General features: G+C 52.2%; 1 protein-coding gene across 1 annotated transcript in view; it reads left to right on the forward strand.

Moving 5' to 3' along the window:
* The window catches only part of ECM1 (extracellular matrix protein 1), a 39,277-nt gene extending 18,595 nt beyond the window's left edge, over positions 1 to 20,682 (forward strand). Inside the window, exons 2-7 of the mRNA XM_060261236.1 lie at positions 818 to 958; positions 3,705 to 4,030; positions 8,402 to 8,842; positions 11,856 to 12,076; positions 15,567 to 15,654; positions 20,394 to 20,682. Coding sequence (XP_060117219.1) covers positions 818 to 958; positions 3,705 to 4,030; positions 8,402 to 8,842; positions 11,856 to 12,076; positions 15,567 to 15,654; positions 20,394 to 20,573 — 1,397 coding nt within the window. The 3' untranslated portion in view covers positions 20,574 to 20,682. The remainder of the gene's footprint in view (positions 1 to 817; positions 959 to 3,704; positions 4,031 to 8,401; positions 8,843 to 11,855; positions 12,077 to 15,566; positions 15,655 to 20,393) is intronic.
* The last annotated feature ends 1,110 nt before the right edge of the window (positions 20,683 to 21,792 follow it).

Genomic DNA, 21,792 nt, shown 5'->3' on the forward strand with positions numbered 1-21,792 from the left:
TCCATCCCATGCATAATCTTGTAAACCTCTATCATGTCCCCCCGCAGTCGATGTTTCTCCAAGCTAAAGAGCCCAAGCATTTTAACCTTTCTTCATAGGGAAAGTGTTCCAAACCTGTAATCATTCTAGTTGCCCTTTTCTGCATTTTTTCCAATGCTATAATATCCTTTTTGAGGTAATATCCTTTTGGAGAAGACTCTTGAGAGTCCCTTGGACCCCTTGGACTGCAAGAAGATCTGATCAGTCAGTCCTAAGGGATATCAACCCAGACTGTTCCTTGGAAGGTCAGATGCTGAAGCTGAAGCTCAAATACTCTGGCCACCAAATGAGAAGGGAGCACTCCCTGGAGAAGACTCTTGAGAGTCCCTTGGACTGCAAGAAGATCCAATCAGCCAGTCCTAAGGGAAATCAACCCAGACTGTTCCCTGGAAGGTCAGCTGCTGAAGCTGAAGCTCAGATACTTTGGCCACCAAATGAGAAGGGAGCACTCACTGGAGAAGACCCTGATGCTGGGAAAGACGGAAGGCAAAAGAAGAAGGGGGCGGCAAAAGAAGAGATGGCTGGACAGCGTTACTGATGTCACAAACACGAATTTGGGCAGACTTCAGAGGATGGTGGAAGACAGGAGGGCCTGGCGTGACTTGGTCCAGGGGGTCGCAAAGAGAAATCTTTCACATTCTTAACACTGCTTCACTCTGACGTTTTAGGCAATAGCATTGTAAATCTACTGGGGAAATGGGATTACAATTTCTGGTACTTTCTGGTACTGGCCTGTTATTTCCTTCTTCAGCTTTTTTTTTTGTCCTTCTCCCCTCAGATGACGGAGCAGAGGTGCCGGTATCTCCCCCCACAGAGGAATTCCTCCAAAAGGAAATCAACCCTATGGAGAACCTGCCATTCCAATTTGTACTACAGGAGGAAGTCGACCCTTTTATGGACCCTGTGGACCAGCGGGAAGGTGAGGGTTAGGGGGTCTCCGTTTGCTTTTGACCTAGCCTGGAAATAGGGTTGCCAATCCCCAGGTGGGAGCAGGGGATCCCCTGGCTTGGAGGCCCACCCCCCGCTTCAGGGTCATCAGAAAGCGGGAGGAGGGGAAGGAAATGTCTGCTGGGAACGCTGTGATTCTGTAGGGAGTCTAATTCCCAAAGGAAATAATGGAGAATTGATCCCCAGGTATCTGGGGCTCTGGGGGTGGCTATTTTTGAGGTAGAGGCACCAAAGTTTCAGTATAGCATCCGGTTCCTCTCCCTAAAATACCCCCCAAGTTATAAAAAGATTGGACCAGGGGGTCCAATTCTATGAGCCCTAAAAGAAGGTGCCCCTAGCCTTCATTATTTCCTAGGGAAGGAAGGCAGTTTTAAAAATGTACGGTCCCTTTAAACGTGATGGCCAGAACTCCCTTGGAGTTCAATTATGCTTAACACAGCCTTGCTCCTTAGGGTTGCCAATTCCCAGGTGGGGGCAGGGGATCCCCTGGTTTGGAGGCCCTCCCCCCGCTTCAGGGTCGTCAGAAAGCGGGGGGGGGGGGGAGGAGAGGGGAGGGAAATGTCTGCTGGGAACTCTATTATTCCCTATGGAGATTTATTCCCGTAGAAAATAATGCGGAATTGATCTGCGGTTATCTGGGGCTCGGGGGGGGGATGTTTTTTAAGGTAGAGGCACCAAATTTTCAGCACAGCATCTAGTGCCTCTCCCCAAAATATCCCCCAAGTTTCAAAACGATTGGACCAGGGGGTCCCATTCTATGAGCCCCAAAAGAAGGTGCCCCTATCCTTCATTATTTCCTATGGAAGGAAGGCATTGAAAAGGTGTGCGGTCCCTTTAAATGTGATGGCCAGAACTCCCTTTGGAGTTGAATTATGCTTGTCACAGCCTTGATCTTGGCTCCACCCCCAAAGTCTCCTGGCTCCACCCCCAAAGTCCCCAGATATTTCTTGAATTGGACTTGGCAACCCTATTGCTCCTGGCTCCACCCCCAGTGTTTCCTGGCTCCACCCCAAAGTCTCCTGGCTCCACCCCCAACATCTCCTGGCTCCACCCCCAAAGTCCCCAGATATTTCTTGAATTGGACTTGGCAACCCTATTGCTCCTGGCTCCACCCCCAGAGTCTCCTGGCTCCACCCCAGTGTCTCCTGGCTCCACCCCCAAAGTCTCCTGGCTCCACCCCCAGTGTCTCCTGGCTCCACCCCAGTGTCTCCTGGCTCCACCCCCAGAGTCTCCTGGCTCCACCCCCAGTGTCTCCTGGCTCCACCCCAGTGTCTCCTGGCTCCACCCCCAAAGTCTCCTGGCCCCACCCCCAAAGTCCCCAGATATTTCTTGAATTGGACTTGGCAACCCTATTGCTCCTGGCTCCACCCCCAGAGTCTCCTGGCTCCACCCCAGTGTCTCCTGGCTCCACCCCCAAAGTCTCCTGGCTCCACCCCCAGTGTCTCCTGGCTCCACCCCAGTGTCTCCTGGCTCCACCCCCAGAGTCTCCTGGCTCCACCCCCAGTGTCTCCTGGCTCCACCCCAGTGTCTCCTGGCTCCACCCCCAAAGTCTCCTGGCCCCACCCCCAAAGTCCCCAGATATTTCTTGAATTGGACTTGGCAACCCTATTGCTCCTGGCTCCACCCCCAGAGTCTCCTGGCTCCACCCCCAGTGTCTCCTGGCTCCACCCCAGTGTCTCCTGGCTCCACCCCCAAAGTCTCCTGGCTCCACCCCCAGTGTCTCCTGGCTCCACCCCCAACATCTCCTGGCTCCACCCCCAACATCTCCTGGCTCCACCCCCAGTGTCTCCTGGCTCCACCCCAGTGTCTCCTGGCTCCACCCCCAAAGTCCCCAGATATTTCTTGAATTGGACTTGGCAACCCTATTGCTCCTGGCTCCACCCCCAGAGTCTCCTGGCTCCACCCCCAGTGTCTCCTGGCTCCACCCCAGTGTCTCCTGGCTCCACCCCCAGAGTCTCCTGGCTCCACCCCCAGTGTCTCCTGGCTCCACCCCAGTGTCTCCTGGCTCCACCCCCAAAGTCTCCTGGCTCCACCCCCAGTGTCTCCTGGCTCCACCCCCAGAGTCTCCTGGCTCCACCCCCAGTGTCTCCTGGCTCCACCCCAGTGTCTCCTGGCTCCACCCCCAGAGTCTCCTGGCTCCACCCCCAGTGTCTCCTGGCTCCACCCCAGTGTCTCCTGGCTCCACCCCCAAAGTCTCCTGGCCCCACCCCCAAAGTCCCCAGATATTTCTTGAATTGGACTTGGCAACCCTATTGCTCCTGGCTCTACCCCCAGAGTCTCCTGGCTCCACCCCCAGTGTCTTCTGGCTCCACCCCCAAAGTCTCCTGGCTCCACCCCCAGTGTCTCCTGGCTCCACCCCAGTGTCTCCTGGCTCCACCCCCAACATCTCCTGGCTCCACCCCCAGTGTCTCCTGGCTCCACCCCAGTGTCTCCTGGCTCCACCCCCAAAGTCCCCAGATATTTCTTGAATTGGACTTGGCAACCCTATTGCTCCTGGCTCCACCCCCAGAGTCTCCTGGCTCCACCCCAGTGTCTCCTGGCTCCACCCCCAAAGTCTCCTGGCTCCACCCCCAGTGTCTCCTGGCTCCACCCCAGTGTCTCCTGGCTCCACCCCCAAAGTCTCCTGGCTCCACCCCCAAAGTCCCCAATATATTTCTTGAATTGGACTCGGCACCCCGAATAGTTCTTAACTTTCCTTTCCGTGTGTCCTTCCCCAGTGCTTGAGCTGCCGTTGCTGATCCATGGGGAGCCGCAGGGGGGCTTCTCCGCCTTCGCCCCCAGAGGCCTGAAGCCCTCCGGCAGGGGCCGCCCGCGCTACCCCAGCAACCTGCCCGAATTCCCCCCAGGCCGCCCCACCCTCGGCAACCTCAACAGCATCTGCGCCGAAGAGAGGCAGGGGGCGGCCTACGGGCCCTGGAACCTGCCCAGCACCGGCTTCAGCCACCTCAGTCGCCAGGGGGAAGCCCTCAACGACCTGGAGTCTAGCATGGGCCAGTGCTGCCAACTTGCCGAGGACAAGAAGCTGGACTGCAGCCTGGCCACGGTGAGTTGTCTTCGTCGTTGGGTTGCCAATCCCCAGGTGGGGGCAGGGGGTCCCCCGGTTTGGAGCCCCCCCCCTGCTTCAGGGTCCTCAGAAAGCGGGGGGAGGGGAGGGGAATGTCTGCTGGGAACTCTGTTATTCCCTAGGGAGATTTATTCCCATAGAAAATCATGGAGAATTGATCTGCGGGTATCTGGGGCTCTGAGAGGGCTGTTCTTTGGGGTAAAGGCACCACATTTTCAGTATAGCATCTAGTGCCTCTCCCCAAAGTACCCCCCAAGTGTCAAAAAGAAGGTGCCCCTATCCTTCATTATTTCCTGTGGAAGGAAGGAATTGAAAAGGTGTACCATCCATTTAAATATGATGGCCAGAACTCCCTTTGGGGTTCAATTGTGCTTGTCGCAGCCTTGATCTTGGCTCCACCCCCAATGCCTCCTGGCTCCACCCCCAAAGTCCCCAGATATTTCTTGAATTGGACTTGGCAACCCTAGGAGATTCCTAGAGAATGGAGGGCAGGGTTGGGTACTCAGCAGTGTATAATGTCGTAGCCCAGAGATGTATTCTGGAGATGTCATTTGGGGAGAACGTCAGTCCTTCCTGGAAGCTGGCAACCCTACAACCTACCCATTTGCTTTAGGGTTGCCAGTTCTTCTCCAGCTGCCCGCAGGGGACTTTTTTTTAATGTGAACATATGAACATATGAAGCTGCCTTCTACTGAATCAGACCCTTGGTCCATCAAAGTCAGTATTGTCTTCTCAGACTGGCAGCGGCTCTCCAGGGTCTCAAGCGGAGGTTTTTCACATCTATTGGCCTGGACCCTTTTTTGGAGATGCCAGGGATTGAACCTGGGACCTTCTGCTTCCCAAGCAGATGCTCTACCACTGAGCCACCGTCCCTCTGTGTGCGTGGTGCAGTGACATCACCTGGATACGACACGCCGCGCAGGCACGTTATGGGGGGACGATCTAGGAAATCGTGGGGGACTCTATGGTTTCGCGCAGGGATGCTCTAGGAAGTCACGGGAAACTCTATGGCAGGGATGGCCAAACTGCGGCTCTTTCACACATATTGTGTGGCTCCTGAAGCCCCCACTGCCCCATTGGCCAGCTTGGAGAAAGTACTTCTCTCTTTAAATCACTTCTCCAAGCCAAGCTAGCTGGCAGCTTGCGAATGCATTTAAGGTTGCTTTCTTTCCACCTCTCCCTTCCTCATCCCTCCCCCATTTTTTCTCCTTCCTTCAGGCTCTCAAACATCTGATGTTCATGTTTTGTGTCTCTCAAAACATCTGACATTTATTCTATGTGGCTCTTATGTTAAGCAAGTTTGGTTTCGCACAGGGACGCTCTAGGAATTTGAGGAAAGTTCTATGGTACCATAGAGTTTCCCCCCTCAAAAAAAATTGCTAGAGTGTCCCATAGAATTTATTGCAATTTCCTAGAGTGTCCCTGTGTGACATGCCTGGTGCGATATGTCACTTCTGGGTGGTGTCATTGTGCTGCATGTGCACTGCTCAGCAGTGGGACTCTTCAGGGGACGAAGATCCCCCCAGTGGCCTCCTCCCTGCCAGCAGGTTGGGGCCTGCCAAACTGCGATATCCCCCGCCCCTGGCGGGAACTTGGGAGCCCGAATTTGCTTTCACTTCTCTGTTGGGTTTAGGGTTGCCAAGTCCAATTCAAGAAATATCTGGGGACTTTGGGGGTGGAGCCAGGAGACTTTGGGGGTGGAGCCAGGAGACATTGGGGCGGAGCCAGGAACAAGAGTGTGACAAGCATAATTGAACTCCAAGAGAGTTCTGGCCATCACATTTAAAGGGACACCGCACCTTTTTAAATGTCTTCCTTCCATAGGAAATAATGAAGGATAAGGGCACCTTCTTTTGGGGCTCATAGAATTGGACCCCCTGGTCCAATCGTTTTGAAATTTGGGGGATACTTTGGGGAGAGGCACTAGATACTATATTGAAAATTTGGTGCCTCTACCTCAAAAAACAGCTCCCCCAGAGCCCCCGAAACCTCCAGATCAATTCCCCATTATACCCTATGAGAAGACGTTTCCCTCTCCACCCCCCTCCACCCCGCCCCCCTCCTTTCTGGGAAATCTGATGCAGGAGACAGAACTCACTCACCTCCGGAGGTGCAAAGGCACATGGTCCTTTGGGGGCGTGTCTGGGCTCCCCTCCCTTCACCGGCCAGCTGACTGGGGGCGGGAAGCAGCCTGAGAAAACGGAAGAGCTCTGGCTGCTGCTATCGGGGCTGGGTGGGAAGGGCTGCCGTTCTCCCCCTCCCCCCCCCCCCGCTTTCCCTTTTATGGCCAGCGGGAGGAGGAGGCTCCAAATCGGGGGTCTCCAGGCCTAGCGGGGGATTTGGGACCCCTAGTTGGGTTCCATGTGCAAAGGAGTCTGGGTAAGGCAAGTTGCTCAGCAGGTATGTGATGCCACTCTAGGGCTTCCATTTCTCTTCAGACTCTCTGGTATGCCATCGAATCCACCCTCTATAGCAGCCACTTTCTCCACAGAGACTGCTCTCTGCGTTTTGGAGACGGGTTCTAATTCTGGGAGACCGAATCACAGAGTCAGGAGGGCCCTTAGAGGCTCAAAGCAGGATCAGCCTAGAGTGATTTTGTGAAATTCTATTCATATATCTTTAAGAAATTTCTAAAGGTTGTTAGCGATTCAGTCACGGTCCAGTTTTGTGTTTGTGGACTTTCTTCTGTGGTTCTCTCCTCCTGGGGTTCACCGTAACTGTGGAGTTTCAAGGCTGATGCCTTGGGAGAATTCTAGTGGAGAAATTCTTGGTCTGTGTTGAAAAATACCTGGAGACTTTGGGGGTAGATCCAGGAGAGGGGGGGTTTGAGAGAGGGGAGGGGCCTCAGCATGGTACACGGCCCTAAAGCCCACCCTTCCAAGCTGCCGTTTCCTCCAGGGGAGTCGATCTTTGCCAGCTGGAGATCAGATGTCAAAGCGGGGGACCTCCAGGCCCCACCTGGAGGCTGGCAACCGCAGCTTGCTCAGATACTGCGACGGCTGCGAGGTCCATGCAAACGACGCCTTTGTATCCGATGCAACCTCACCTCTCCCAAGCCAGCCGAAAAGGCTGAAGAGGGTAGACGGATCCACGGTCCAGAAGCTGTGACTTCCTGATGGAACCGGCTTTGAGGGGCTTTTGAGACCTTCCCTTCTAAGATGCGTCTGAATCGGAAGTCTGAACGGGAAGGCTTCTCCCTTCTCATCCCAGATATGTGGGGGCTATGCTGCGTTAGAATACAAGAACTCCCTTTTCTCCTTTTCTCACAATACGGGAACTTGTGGACATTCAATGAAATTGCTGAGCGGTCTAGTTAGAACAGATAAAAGGAAGTCCTTCTTCACCCGAAGGGTGATGAACACGTGGAATTCACTGCCACAGGAGGTGGTGGCAGCTAAAAGCATAGCCAGCTTCAACAGGGGATTGGATAAAAATATGGAGCAGAGGTCCATCAGTGGCTATTAGCTACGACGTATTGTTGGAACTCTCTGTCTGCGGCAAGTGAAGCTCTGTATTCTTGGTGCTTGGGGGAGGCAACAGTGGGAAGGCTTCCAGTGTCCTGGCCCCACTGGTGGACCTCCTGATGGCACCTGATTTTTTTGGCCACTGTGTGACACAGAGCATTGGACTAGATGGGCCATTGGCCTGATCCAACATGGCTTCTCTTATATCCTTAGATGGAGCCGAGATTAGCCACAAGGTATACATGGAACACTCCGTCTGGGGCAAGTGATGCTCTGTCTTCTTGGTGCTTGGGGGAGGCAACAGTGGGAGGGCTTCTAGTGTCCTGGCCCCACTGATGGACCTCTTGATGGCACTTGGGGTTTTTTGGCCACTGTGTGACACACAGTGTCGCACTGGATGGTCCATTGGCCTGATCCAACATGGCTTCTCTTATGTTCTTAAGTGACACAGATTGTTGGACGGGATGGGCCATTGGCCTGATCCAACATGGCTTATCTTATGTTCTTATGTGACACAGAGTGTTGGACTGGATGGGCCATTGGCCTGATCCAACATGGCTTCTCTTAGGTTCTTAGGAGGCACAGATTGTTGGACTGGATGGTCCATTGGCCTGATCCAACATGGCTTCTCTTATGTTCTTATGTGACACAGATTGTTGGACTGGATGGGCCATTGGCCTGATCCAACATGGCTTCTCTTATGTTCTTATGTGACACAGTGGATGGTCCATTGGCCTGATCCAACATGGCTTCTCTTATCTTCTTAAGAAAGCATTTTTGTGCCAAGCCCAGAGAGACGTGCTCTTTGGCCTGCCGCTGCTTCCCTGGTGTGGCAGCCATCTTCTAACTCTGCGCTGACCCTTCCTTTCTCCTGCTCCTGTCTCAGTGGTCCCATGTTCTGGAGAAGTTCTGCGATGCCGAATTCTCTGTGAAGACCAGGCCTTACCCCTGCTGCAAACTGGAGGGGGCCAGCAAGGACAACTGCTTCGCCAACCTGGCCCCTTTCCCGAATTACGACTACGTCGGCGCCCAAGGCCAGCGAGAGAAGTTGGGCGACTGCACCCACAGCGACCCCTCCTGGTGCAAACCCAAAGACCTGGTCCCCGCTCGCAAGCTGCCTGCCCTCTCCTTCCCCCCGGGCCGACCCACCAATGCCAACATCAAGAACATTTGCAAGCTGCGCAAATTCCGGCCCGTCTACCTCCCCAGCACCCTCCCGAAGACAGGCTTCGGCTGGTTTGTGCGCCAGGCCCGGGCGCTCAACCGCCTGGAAAACGAGTTCAAGAAATGTTGTCGGAAGGAGAATGTCGGCTGTGCTCAAAGAGGGGTGAGTGAGCGGGGAGGAGCCCGGGCAAATCTCCCACAAGTTGGCACAGTTTCCCAGGATCCCTTGCTCCCTGAATTACCAGACATTCCACACCTTGCGGGCCTTGCTCTCAACCAAAGTGTCTTAGCCTCCCGCAGCTGGGAGAGTGCCCTCGCTCGGGGGGAATCTAGACAAGGCGCCAAACCTCCTGGTTTTCCCTGACAGCAGCTTTTCTGTACCTTTTAAATAGAGATGCCAGCCTCCAGGGGGGCACCTGGGGATCCCCTGGAATTATAGCTCATCTATAATCCCCTGGAATTATAGCTCATCTGGAGGCTGGCATCTCATTTCCCCCTGGAGAAAATGGATGGTTTGAAAGGGTGAACTGTATGGCCTTGTGCCCCACGGAGGTCCCTGGCCTCTCCTAGCTCCAACCCCAAATCTCCAGGAATTAGGGTTGCCAATCCCCAGGCGGAATGGGGAGGTCTTCTTCTTCCGTGCATAATCAGCTCGCACACACTTCTTTACGATCGATGTGCCTTTCAATCAGATCAATTTCACCACTCTTGCATTGCAATTCCTGTTGGTTATATAGGCCCAACCAATAAGCCTTAAAGAAAGTGTGGAATATTCTAAGTTTCTATATATTATTAGGGTTTGTAGAATCTTTCGGGATCAAGTGCCGTGTTCTACTGGAGAAAGTTTTCCTTCCAGACGTTTCGTTCTCGGCTGCGGAGAACATCCTCAGTGGCGTTGCAGCCGGAGCAGGCGCTCCGACCTTCTTGGCTGCTGTGCATTGAGTTCAATGTGCTCAATGCACAGCAATGCACAATGTGCACAATGCACAATGTGCTCAATGCACAGCAGCCAAGAAGGTCGGAGCGCCTGCTCAGGCTGCAACGCCACTGAGGATGTTCTCCGCAGCCGAGAACGAGACGTCTGGAAGGAAAACTTTCTCCAGTAGAACACGGCACTTGATCCCGAAAGATTCTGCAAACCCTAATGATGTTACCAGCCGTGAAAACCTGAAATCTTTGATTTCTATATATTCCCACCAAATACGTCCTCTCCCTTTGGCTGTGTTCAAATAATATTTCCGCAGACGCTTAAAGCCGTAGCGCAGCGCGACAGGATTAATCGATTTTATTTCCCCCGTTTCGCTTCCACGCTTTATCACCAGATAGAGCTTATTTCCGTCATCAAAAAGCATTTCTCTCACATCCAGTGTTTTACTCTCACTCTCGTTAGAATCACCGTGATATATAGATTCTTTACATAATTTTTAAAAAAGGGGGATGCGGAGCGTCTCCAACAGCCATTTCACATCGGCTACGGCGCAGTATAAGGCGCAAATTATGTAAAGAATCTTATATAATTGAATCCATATTGGTCCCAGGTCTGATGAAGACTGGAAAGAAACAAGTTACTTCATGTTTGTTTATTTATTTATTTATTTGGTGACTTCTATCCCGCCCTTCCCACAAGTGGCTCAGGGCGGCTTACAACAACAATAAAACTATAAAACAGTAAAATCAGAGCAAGTTATTACGTCTAAAATCAGACAATTAAAACCTAAAAACCTTAAAATTAAACATTAAACTATACAGTATAAACACAAAAATCTGGTAGCTACATTATCTCATCAGGCATAGGCTAACCGGAAGAGGGCTGTCTTACAGGCCCTGCGGAACTGAGCAAGGTCCCGCAGGGCCCTCGCCTCTTCCGGTAGCTGGTTCCACCACATAGGGGCCATTGTGGAAAAGGCCCTGTCTCTAGTTGCCTTGAGACGCACTTCCTTGGGCCCGGGGATGATGAGCAGATTTTGAGTGCCAGACCTCAGTGCTCTCTGGGGAACGATTGGCTTGTCACTACACTACTTGGGGACTTGAATGTACACGTTTTGGACATTGAACATATGAAGCTGCCTTCTACTGAATCAGACCTTTGGTCCATCAAAGTCAGTCTTGTCTTCTCAGACTGGCAGCGGCTCTCCAGGGTCTCAAGCTGAGGCTTTTCACACCTATTTGCCTGGAGCCTTTTTTTGGAGATGCCGGGGATTGAACCTGGGACCTTCTGCTTCCCAAGCAGATGCTCTACCACTGAGCTTCTATATAATTCTTAGTAATAGGCTTGCCAATCCCCAGATCCCAGCGGGGGTTCTTCCGCTTTCCCAGGTTCCTTCCCGCCCCCAGTCAGCTGGCCCCGCCCCTAAAGCCACCATGTGACTTTCCCCCTCAGGAGACTTCAGTCTCCGATTGAAAGGCTTCCTCTTGGGATGGGGTGTCTGTGTTACTTTGCAGAAGCTGGCAGCAACTTGTGAGTAGAGAGGCCAATCCCTCACTTCAGAAACGGGGGGGAGGGGGGGGGAGGGAAATGTCTGCTGGGTTCTTCCATTATTCCCTATGTGGAGATTGATTCTCATAGGGGATAATAGAAGAAGATATTGGATTTGGGGATAATGGGGAATTGATCTGGAGGTTTCGGGGGCTTTGGAAGGGGGGACTGTTTTTTGAGGTAGAGGCACCAAATTTTCCCCATAACATCCAGTGCCTCTCCCCAAAGTACTCTCCCAAGTTTCAAAACGATTGGACCAGGGGGTCCAATTCTATGAGCCCCAAAAGAAGGTGCCCCTATCCATTATTTCCTAGGGAAGGAAGGCATTTAAAAAGGTGTGCTGCCCCTTTAAAGGTGATGGCCAGAACTTCCTTGGAGTTCATTGATGCTTGTCACACCCTTGTTCCTGGCTCCGCCCCCAAGGTCTCCTGGCTCCACCCCCAAAGTCCCCAGATATTTCTTGAATTGGACTTGGCAACCCTACTTAGCAAATTGGTCACTAGCTTGTATTTTTTGTTCTGTTATCCATTATAGTGACCTCTCTTGGATTGTATTCTTCTCCACCTGGAGGATGGCAACCCAATTGAACACTCTTTGTGATCCAGATACCATTCTCTGGCTCCCTTGCTTTCTGGGGAGTGGGGGGGGGTCTCCTGCCACCCACCATCACCCCCAGCATGCCTTTTGCTTTTCTCTCCAGTGGGGAAAAGTCCTGACTCAGTTCTGCAAGCAGGAGGGCTCCGTGAAGACCAGGCCCCACTTTTGCTGCAAAGAAGCGGAGGCTGAGGACCGCCTCACTTGCTTCGCCGACCAGGCCCCCTTCCCCGCGTACGACAAGGAGATCCGGGTGGTCAACCTGGCGGAAATCACCCCTTCGCTCCTGGACCAGCTCTGCGGCCAGGTCACCCTGCTTTCCAAGCAGTAAGTCTGGCTTTTATTTCACTTCCGGTAGAGCAGGGAGACACAAGATGGTAGCTGGGAAATACCTGGAGATTTGGTGGGTGGGTGGAGCATGAGGGGGCGGGGTTTGGAGAAGGGGAAGGGGGGCCCCTCTCCATGGCTCTTCAGGGTCTCAGGCTGAGGTCTTTCCCATCACCTCCTACCTGGTTCTATCAACTGGAGGTGCCGGGGATTGAACCTGGGACCTTCTGCATGCCAAGCAGAGGCTCTGCCACTGAGCTATGGCCCCTCTCCATGGCTCTCCAAGGTCTCAGGCTGAGGTCTTTCCCATCACCTCCTGCCAGGTCCTTTTAACTGGAGATGCTGGGGATTGAACCTGGGACCTTCTGCAGGCCAAGCGGAGGCTCTGCCACTGAGCTATGGCCCCTCTCCATGGCTCTCCAGGGTCTCAGGCTGAGGTCTTTCCCATCACCTCCTGCCAGGTCCTTTTAACTGGAGATGCTGGGGATTGAACCTGGGACCTTCTGCGTGCCAAGGTTATGGCCCCTCTCCGTGGCTCTCCAGGGTCTCAGGCTGAGGTCTTTCCCATCATCTCCTGCCTGGTCCTTTTAACTGGAGATGCCGGGGATTGAACCTGGGACCTTCTGCAGGCCAAGCGGAGGCTCTGCCACTGAGCTATGGCCCCTCTCCATGGCTCTCCAGGGTCTCAGGCTGAGGTCTTTCCCATCACCTCCTGCCTGGTCCTTAAATTGGAGATGCTGGGGATTGAACCTGGGCCCTTCTGCATGATAAGCAGAGGTTCTGCCACTGATCTATGGCCCCTCTCCATGGCTCTCCAGGGTCTCAGGCTGAGGTCTTTCCCATCACCTCCTACCTGGTCCTTTTTAACTGGAAATGCCGGGGATTGAACCTGGGACATTCTGCATGCCAAGCAGGCTCTGCCACTGAGCTACGGCCCCTCTCCATGGCTCTCCAGGGTCTCAGGATGAGGTCTTTCCCATCACCTCCTACCTGGTCCTTTTTAACTGGAGATGCCAGGGATTGAACCTGGGACCTTCTCCATGCCAAGCAGAGGCTCTGCCACTGAGCTATGGCCCTTCTCCATGGCTCTCCAGGGTTTCAGGCTGAGGTCTTTCCCATCACCTCCTGCCAGGTCCTTTTAACTGGAGATGCCGGGGATTGAACCTGGGACCTTCTGCACACCAAGCAGAGGCTCTGCCACTGAGCCACGGCCCCCAGCTCCAGCTAGGTAGCATGCAGATTGAGACAAATAAATGTACTCGCAAAGGAGGCTGCAGCTGGGCCTCCTCCTTCCAACCCATCGAGACGGTTTATTCATTACATTCTCTTATTGGCTGCCTTTCGAACCACGGGGAGCCCAAGGTGGCTCCAGGAAAGCCCAGAACTATCACAGGCTGCAGGGCAAGGCAAAATGGAGTCTCCGACCCATGAAACTTTCCGATCCTTTGAGTTTTTTAACATGGCCGGAGCCAAAGTCCTCTTCCTTATTGTTCTGCAATAATTTATCCCTCTGGGATTTTCTGGGCAAGAGAGATTTCCAACAGACCAGTTCTGCTGGTTTGTGAGCTCGCTCACCCCACCTGGTGGCTGCAACTCTCAGTGCACTTTTTGGACCTTTACCATCTGGCATAGGGGTGGGCCAAACTGTGCGGCTTTTTCACACACGTGTGGCTCTTGAAAATCCCAACGCCTTTCGACCAGTTTGGAGAAGGCACTCGAGAGCCAGTTTGGTGTAGTGGTGAAGTGCGCGGACTCTTATCTGGAAGAACTGGGTTTGATTCCCCACTCCTTCACTTGCACCTGCTGGAATGGCCTTGGGTCAGCCATAGCTCTTGCAGAACTGTCCTTGAAAGGGCAGCTTCTGGGAGAGCTCTCTCGGCACCATCCACCTCACAGGGTGTCTGTTGTAGGGGAAGAAGGTAAAAAGAGATTGCAAGCTGCTCTGAGTCTCTGAGATTCAGAGTATAGGGCGGGATATAAATCCAATCAGTAACTACTTCTTCTACTTGTCTCTGTAACTTCCAGGGCCAGTTTGGTGTAATAGTTAAGTGTGTGGACTCTTATCTGTCCGCCGGTGGTGCGTTCTATTTATTGTTTTTGCTGTTAATTTTAATATGGTGTTTTAACTTTGACATGTAGGTTTTTAATTGTTATTATTATATGTTGTGATCTGCCTTGAGCCCGTTTACGGGAAAAGGCGGAACATAAGCCTACTAAATAAAAATAAATAACCGGGCTGGAATGGCCTTGGGTCAGCCATAGCTAGCACAAGCTATTGTGCACAAACAAACACTCTTAACTGGTGTATATAAAGTTCTATTATAATGAAATGAACAGCCTACAACAGTGGGTATACATTCATACAGTATAAATAGAAAACAACAGTCTCAAAACAATATACCCAGGAGGACCCCACACAGTCACTGAGTTTTCCAAAATGAGTACACAGACTCAAAAATAATGTTCCACAGGAGTCCCTCCGTTGTTTGTTGACTTCTGAAGGACAAATTCTAGCCTTCACGCAAACCCCGGATTTGATTGCGTTCCGCTGCTCCTGCAGCTTCCTCGTAAGTCAACTGAAAACTCCAGCCCAGTTCTTTCTCAAACGCCCATTTTGATATCTTAATTTGCGGCTGGAGTTTTCAGTTGACTTACGAGGAAGCTGCAGGAGCAGCGGAATGCAATCAAATCCGGGGTTTGCGTGAAGGCTAGAATTTGTCCTTCAGAAGTCAACAAACAACGGAGGGACTCCTGTGGAAAATTATTTTTGAGTCTGTGTACTCATTTTGGAAAACTCAGTGACTGTGTGGGGTCCTCCTTGGTATATTGTTTTGAGACTGTTGTTTTCTATTTATACTGTATGAATGTATGCCCACTGTTGTAGGCTGTTCATTTCATTATAATAGAACTTTATATACACCAGTTAAGAGTGTTTGTTTGTGCACAATAGTTTGTATTGTTGTATTTTTGGATTTCATATATTGTGCTGCCACTGTTCTTTTGCATAGCTAGCACAAGAGCTGTCCTTGAAAGGGCAGCTTCTGTCAAAGCTCTCTCAGCCCCACCCACCTCACAGGCTGTCTGTCGTAGGGGAAGAAGGTAAAGAGAGATTGTAAGCTGCTCTGAGTCTCTTATTCAGAGAGAAGGGCAGGGTATAAATCTGCAGTCGTCTTCTTCTTCTTAAATCACTTATCCAAGCCAAGCCAGCTGGAAGCTTGCAGAATACATTTAAAGTTAAAGTTGCTTTCTTTCAACCTCTCCCTCTCCCCATCTATTTGTCTGCCTGCCTGCGCATCTTGCGGCTCTCAAACATCTGACGTTCATTAGACAAGATAGGTGGGGAGGAGGAAGAGGGGGAATCCTCCGAAAGGTTCAGGAGCTGCACTCTTGTGAGCTCCTGCTGGATTCAAGGCCTGGTCCGGCCTATATGTGCTGGTATTGTCGGTCCATCTGTCTGACGACTCACACGTGGCTTCGTGTCGTTCTCTAGGAAACACGTCCCTGCTTTGGTGCAGAACATCACGGAGCCCTGCTGCACACTGGAGGGGGATGAGAGGACGCAGTGTGCTCAGGAAGAGGTGAGAGTCGGGGGGTGAGGGAACAGGCCCTGGCCTGTCTGAGCTGAGCCACGGAGGAAGCTACAGGCTCAGTTCAAGGGTGTCCGTGGGGCTTCGGGCACTGAAGTACTTTTGGGGAATTGAGGTTTCAAGACTTGGGGGAGGGGGCTTTCCACTTTCAACAGACCGTGGGCTGGATTCTACAGAACTGTGCTGCTGCAAACCACACTTTCCTCTGGTGCACAGAGCTTTCATAAGAACATAAGAGAAGCCATGTTGGATCAGGCCAGTGGCCCCTCCAGTCCAACATTCTGTGTCACAGAAGAACATAAGAGAAGCCATGTTGGATCAGGCCAGTGGCCCCTCCAGTCCAACACTCTGTGTCCCATAAGAACAGAAGAGAAGCCATGTTGGATCAGGCCAGTGGCTCATCCAGTCCAACATTCTGTGTCACAGAAGAACATAAGAGAAGCCATGTTGGATCAGGCCAGTGGCCCCTCCAGTCCAACACTCTGTGTCCCATAAGAACAGAAGAGAAGCCCTGTTGGATCAGGCCAATGGCCCCTCCAGTCCAACATTCTGTGTCACAGAAGAACATAAGAGAAGCCATGTTGGATCAGGCCAGTGGCCCCTCCAGTCCAACACTCTGTGTCCCATAAGAACAGAAGAGAAGCCATGTTGGATCAGGCCAGTGGCTCATCCAGTCCAACATTCTGTGTCACAGAAGAACATAAGAGAAGCCATGTTGGATCAGGCCAGTGGCCCCTCCAGTCCAACACTCTGTGTCCCATAAGAACAGAAGAGAAGCCCTGTTGGATCAGGCCAATGGCCCCTCCAGTCCAACATTCTGTGTCACAGAAGAACATAAGAGAAGCCATGTTGGATCAGGCCAGTGGCCCCTCCAGTCCAACACTCTGTGTCCCATAAGAACAGAAGAGAAGCCATGTTGGATCAGGCCAGTGGCTCATCCAGTCCAACATTCTGTGTCACAGAAGAACATAAGAGAAGCCATGTTGGATCAGGCCAGTGGCCCCTCCAGTCCAACACTCTGTGTCCCATAAGAACAGAAGAGAAGCCATGTTGGATCAGGCCAGTGGCTCATCCAGTCCAACATTCTGTGTCACAGAAGAACATAAGAGAAGCCATGTTGGATCAGGCCAGTGGCCCCTCCAGTCCAACACTCTGTGTCCCATAAGAACAGAAGAGAAGCCATGTTGGATCAGGCCAGTGGCTCATCCAGTCCAACATTCTGTGTCACAGAAGAACATAAGAGAAGCCATGTTGGATCAGGCCAGTGGCCCCTCCAGTCCAACACTCTGTGTCCCATAAGAACATAAGAGAAGCCCTGTTGGATCAGGCCAGTGGCCCCTCCAGTCCAACACTCTGTGTCCCATAAGAACAGAAGAGAAGCCATGTTGGATCAGGCCAGTGGCTCATCCAGTCCAACATTCTGTGTCACAGAAGAACATAAGAGAAGCCATGTTGGATCAGGCCAGTGGCCCTTCCAGTCCAACATTCTGTGTCACAGAAGAACATAAGAGAAGCCCTGTTGGATCAGGCCAGTGGCCCCTCCAGTCCAACACTCTAAGTCACATAAGAACATAAGAGAAGCCATGTTGGATCAGGCCAATGGCCAATCTAGTCCAACATTCTGTGTCACAGAAGAACATAAGAGAAGCCATGTTGGATCAGGCCAGTGGCCCATCCAGTCCAACACTCTGAGTCACATAAGAACATAAGAGAAGCCATGTTGGATCAGGCCAGTGGTCCATCCAGTCCAACACTCTGAGTCACATAAGAACATAAGAGAAACCATGTTGGATCAGGCCAGTGGCCCCTCCAGTCCAACACTCTGTGTCACAGAAGAACATAAGAGAAGCCCGTTGGATCAGGCCAGTGGCCCATCCAGTCCAACACTCTGAGTCACATAAGAACATAAGAGAAGCCATGTTGGATCAGGCCAGTGGCCCATCCAGTCCAACACTCTGAGTCACATAAGAACATAAGAGAAGCCATGTTGGATCAGGCCAGTGGTCCATCCAGTCCAACACTCTGAGTCACATAAGAACATAAGAGAAACCATGTTGGATCAGGCCAGTGGCCCCTCCAGTCCAACACTCTGTGTCACAGAAGAACATAAGAGAAGCCCGTTGGATCAGGCCAATGGCCCATCCAGTCCAACACTCTGAGTCACATAAGAACATAAGAAAAGCCATGTTGTATCAGGACAGTGGCCCATCCAGTCCAACACTCTGAGTCACATAAGAACATAAGAGAAGCCATGTTGGATCAGGCCAGTGGCCCATCCAGTCCAACACTCTGAGTCACATAAGAACATAAGAGAAGCCATGTTGGATCAGGCCAGTGGCCCATCCAGTCCAACACTCTGAGTCACATAAGAACATAAGAGAAGCCATGTTGGATCAGGCCAGTGGTCCATCCAGTCCAACACTCTGAGTCACATAAGAACATAAGAGAAACCATGTTGGATCAGGCCAGTGGCCCCTCCAGTCCAACACTCTGTGTCACAGAAGAACATAAGAGAAGCCCGTTGGATCAGGCCAATGGCCCATCCAGTCCAACACTCTGAGTCACATAAGAACATAAGAAAAGCCATGTTGTATCAGGACAGTGGCCCATCCAGTCCAACACTCTGAGTCACATAAGAACATAAGAGAAACCATGCTGGATCAGGCCAGTGGCCCCTCCAGTCCAACACTCTGTGTCACAGAAGAACATAAAAGCCCTGTTGGATCAGGCCAGTGGCCCATCCAGTCCAACATTCTGTGTCACACAGGGGCCAAAAGTACCTGGGCGCCATCAGGAGATCCATCAGTGGGGCCAGGACACTATCACTGTCCCCACCCCCCACCCCCCAGCACCAAGAATACAGAGCATCACTGCCCCAGACATAAGAACATAAGAGAAGCCAGGTTGGATTAGGCCAGCGGCCCATCCAGTCCAACACTCTGAGTCACACAGTGGCCAAAAAACCAGGCAACATCAGTGGGGCCAGGACACTCGAAGCCCTCCCACCGTTGCGCCTCCCAAGCACCAAGAATACAGACCACCACTTGCCCCAGACAGAGAGTTCCAACAATACGCTGTGGCTAATAGCCACTGATGGACCTCTGCTCTAGATGTTTATCCAATCCCCTCTTGAAGCTGTCTATGCTTGTAGCCACCGCCATCTCCTGTGGCAGTGAATCCCATGTGTTAATCACCCTATGGGTGAAGAAGGACTTCCTTTTATCCGTTCTAACCCGACTGCTCAGCTATTTCGTTGAGTGCCCACGACTTCTTGTATTGTGAGAAAGGGAGAAAAGTCCTTCTTTCTCTACCTTCTCTATCCTATGCATAATCTTGTAAACCTCTCTCCTGTCACTCCTCAGTCGACATTTCTCCAAGCTAAAGAGCCCCAAGCGCTTTAAGCTTTCTTCATAGGGAAAGTGTTCCAACTTTTGAATCATTCCAGTTGCCCTTTTCTGCACTTCTCTTATGTTCTTATGTGACACAGAGTGTTGGACTGGATGGGCCATTGGCCGAATCCAACATGGCTTCTCTTCTGTCCTTGTGTCTGGGACAGCGCTTCTTGGTGCTTGGGAACTGTGACGGAACCGGCCCGATTCTGCCTTCAGACTCGGTCCCGTCAACTCCCTATTGAGTCGCCAACTCCTGGAGGGAGCTATTTCTCCTCCGGCCACTTGGGCTCGCTGCCACCACCTGCTCAGTCTAGGGGTTCGGATTGAGAGGAACAGGACTCCCAATCCCCCTCTCCAGCTCTGAGGTCCAGGCCTCAAGGTCCTCTGCCACCCTGTACTTGGGATTCACAGAGACCACAGCACTTCTTCAGGGAACCCCTGGAGGATTGGCACCTTATCCAACCACAGGCCTTCCCCCTTCCTCGGGGCCCCCTTCATAAAGCAGCGTGGTCTAAGCGGTTGGGGATCTATGTGGTACAGAGTTTGACTGCCAGCATTCAAAACAGTAAAAATATTTAATGAAAAGAGAAAGAAAAGAAAAGAAAAACAAAACAAAACAAAAACAGTTACATGTAAAAGTTTAGCACAGCACAGCATGACAAATAAAAGGTGGATTTAAACGCATCCTACTGTCCCTGGTCTAACTTGCCCTGCCTTGTGAATGACTTACTCGGTCTGACTGCCTGGGGTCCTCTTCCTCTTGATTAGGCCTCTCCCACAGGCAGGAGCCCACACACTGGCAACCTCTTCCTTTGAGTGCCGGCTGCGAACTGGCCTTTTCCCGCCTAACTAAAATAAATAAAACAAAAGAACTTCCTGCCCCTCTAGGAGGCTTTCCCCCTAGAGTTGCTGGTTTAACTCTGGAAGGGAGGGGGGGATGGAGGGAGGCTAGGCCAAAGCCTGCTTTAGTAGTTTAATGTTCCCTTCCAACGAAGCACCAACATTAACTAAGATGGCGTTCCTCCACAGGAACTAAGAGTGGGAGGGCTTCTGGAGTTCTGGCCCTGCTGGTGGGTCTCCTGAGGGCCCCAGCTGGATCCAACATGGCTTCTGTTATGTTCTTATTCCCCACTCCTTCACATGAAGTCTACCGGCTGACCTTGGGCCAGTCACGGCTCAGCTCCACCTACTTCACAGGGTGCTCATATTGGAGGGGAGGAAAGGAATGCATTGTAAGGCACTTTGAGACTCTGGAAAGCAGAGAAAAGCAGAGTATAAAAAACCGCTCGTCCTCTTCTTTGCCCACTTAATGTGTCTTTTTTTTTTGTCTCTTCCCAGAAACGTGAGTTCATCGCCACCCTCTGCAACTCCCCCAAAGCCTTTTGGAAGGACACGAAGAAATGCTGCGCTCAAGCTGAAGACGCGGCCCGCGTCGCCTGCTTCGATTCCAGCTACCTGAGAAACGTCACCTTGGCCAGCGCGGCGCAGCCTCTCCAGCCCACCGTGCCGGCAGAATAAATCAGAACAGACTGCTCACCCCCTTCGAAAAGACACCTTGCCCTCCTTGTTGGCCTGCCCCACTCGGGGAGCGAGTTAGCCGTTTCCTTGGCCTGTAGACCATCAGATCTGTAAGCCGTCGCCACCCCCTCCCCTCCCTCAGCACGCACTGGCCTTCCGTTCAAGGGGGCGTCTCGCGCTCTCAGCTTCATGCACTTTATCTCTCGGGCAGTTGCGGCAGACCAGTCCCAGCTTTTACATTCTTGAGCCTGTCTGGTTTTGCCTTCCGGGCCGAAGCGCTGAAAGGCATCCGTTTCACCCAGAGAGATAGGAGAGGCCGCTTTCTTTTTTGGCACCGGGCCTCTGAGTCACTTTGTAAAGTTAGGTCACTCCCACCGAAAAGAGCACCTCCAGGTCTTGGTGTGAACTTGACCTCCTCTCCCACCCCGAGTCCTGCCCTTGGATTGGTTTAAAGCCAACATCGCACAGGAGGCAGGGTGCAGTGTAGCAATAATTGTGTCAATAAGACTATTAAGAGAGTTATGAAGACACTCTGTGTCACACAGGGGCCAAAAAACCCAGGTGCCATCAGGAGGTCCACCAGTGGGGCCAGGACACTAGAAGCCCTCCCACTATGCCCCCCTAAGCACCAAGAGAAGCCATGTTGGATCAGGCCAATGGCCCATCCAGTCCAACACTCTGTGTCTCATAAGAACAGAAGAGGAGCCATGTTGGATCAGGCCAATGGCCCATCCAGTCCAACACTCTGTGTCACATAAGAACAGAAGAGAAGCCACGCTGGATCAGGCCAATGGCCCATCCAGTCCAACACTCTGTGTCACATAAGAACATAAGAGAAGCCATGTTGAATCAGGCCAATGGCCCATCCAGTCCAACACTCTGTCTCACATAACAACAGAAGAGAAGCCATGCTGGATCAGGCCAATGGCCCATCCAGTCCAACATTCTGTGTCACATAAGAGGAGCCATGTTGGATCAGGCCAATGGCCCATCCAGTCCAACACTCTGTGTCACATAGGAACATAAGAGAAGCCATGTTGAATCAGGCCAATGGCCCATCCAGTCCAACACTCTGTGTCACACAGGGGCCAAAAAACCCCAGGTGCCATCAGGAGGTCCACCAGTGGGGCCAGGACACTAAAAGCCCTCCCACTGTGCCCCCCTAAGCACCAAGAGAAGCCATGTTGGATCAGGCCAATGGCCCATCCCATCCAACACT

Source organism: Heteronotia binoei, chromosome 1 (genome assembly GCF_032191835.1).
Source record: "Heteronotia binoei isolate CCM8104 ecotype False Entrance Well chromosome 1, APGP_CSIRO_Hbin_v1, whole genome shotgun sequence".
In the NCBI taxonomy this organism is placed as follows: Eukaryota; Metazoa; Chordata; class Lepidosauria; order Squamata; family Gekkonidae; genus Heteronotia; species Heteronotia binoei.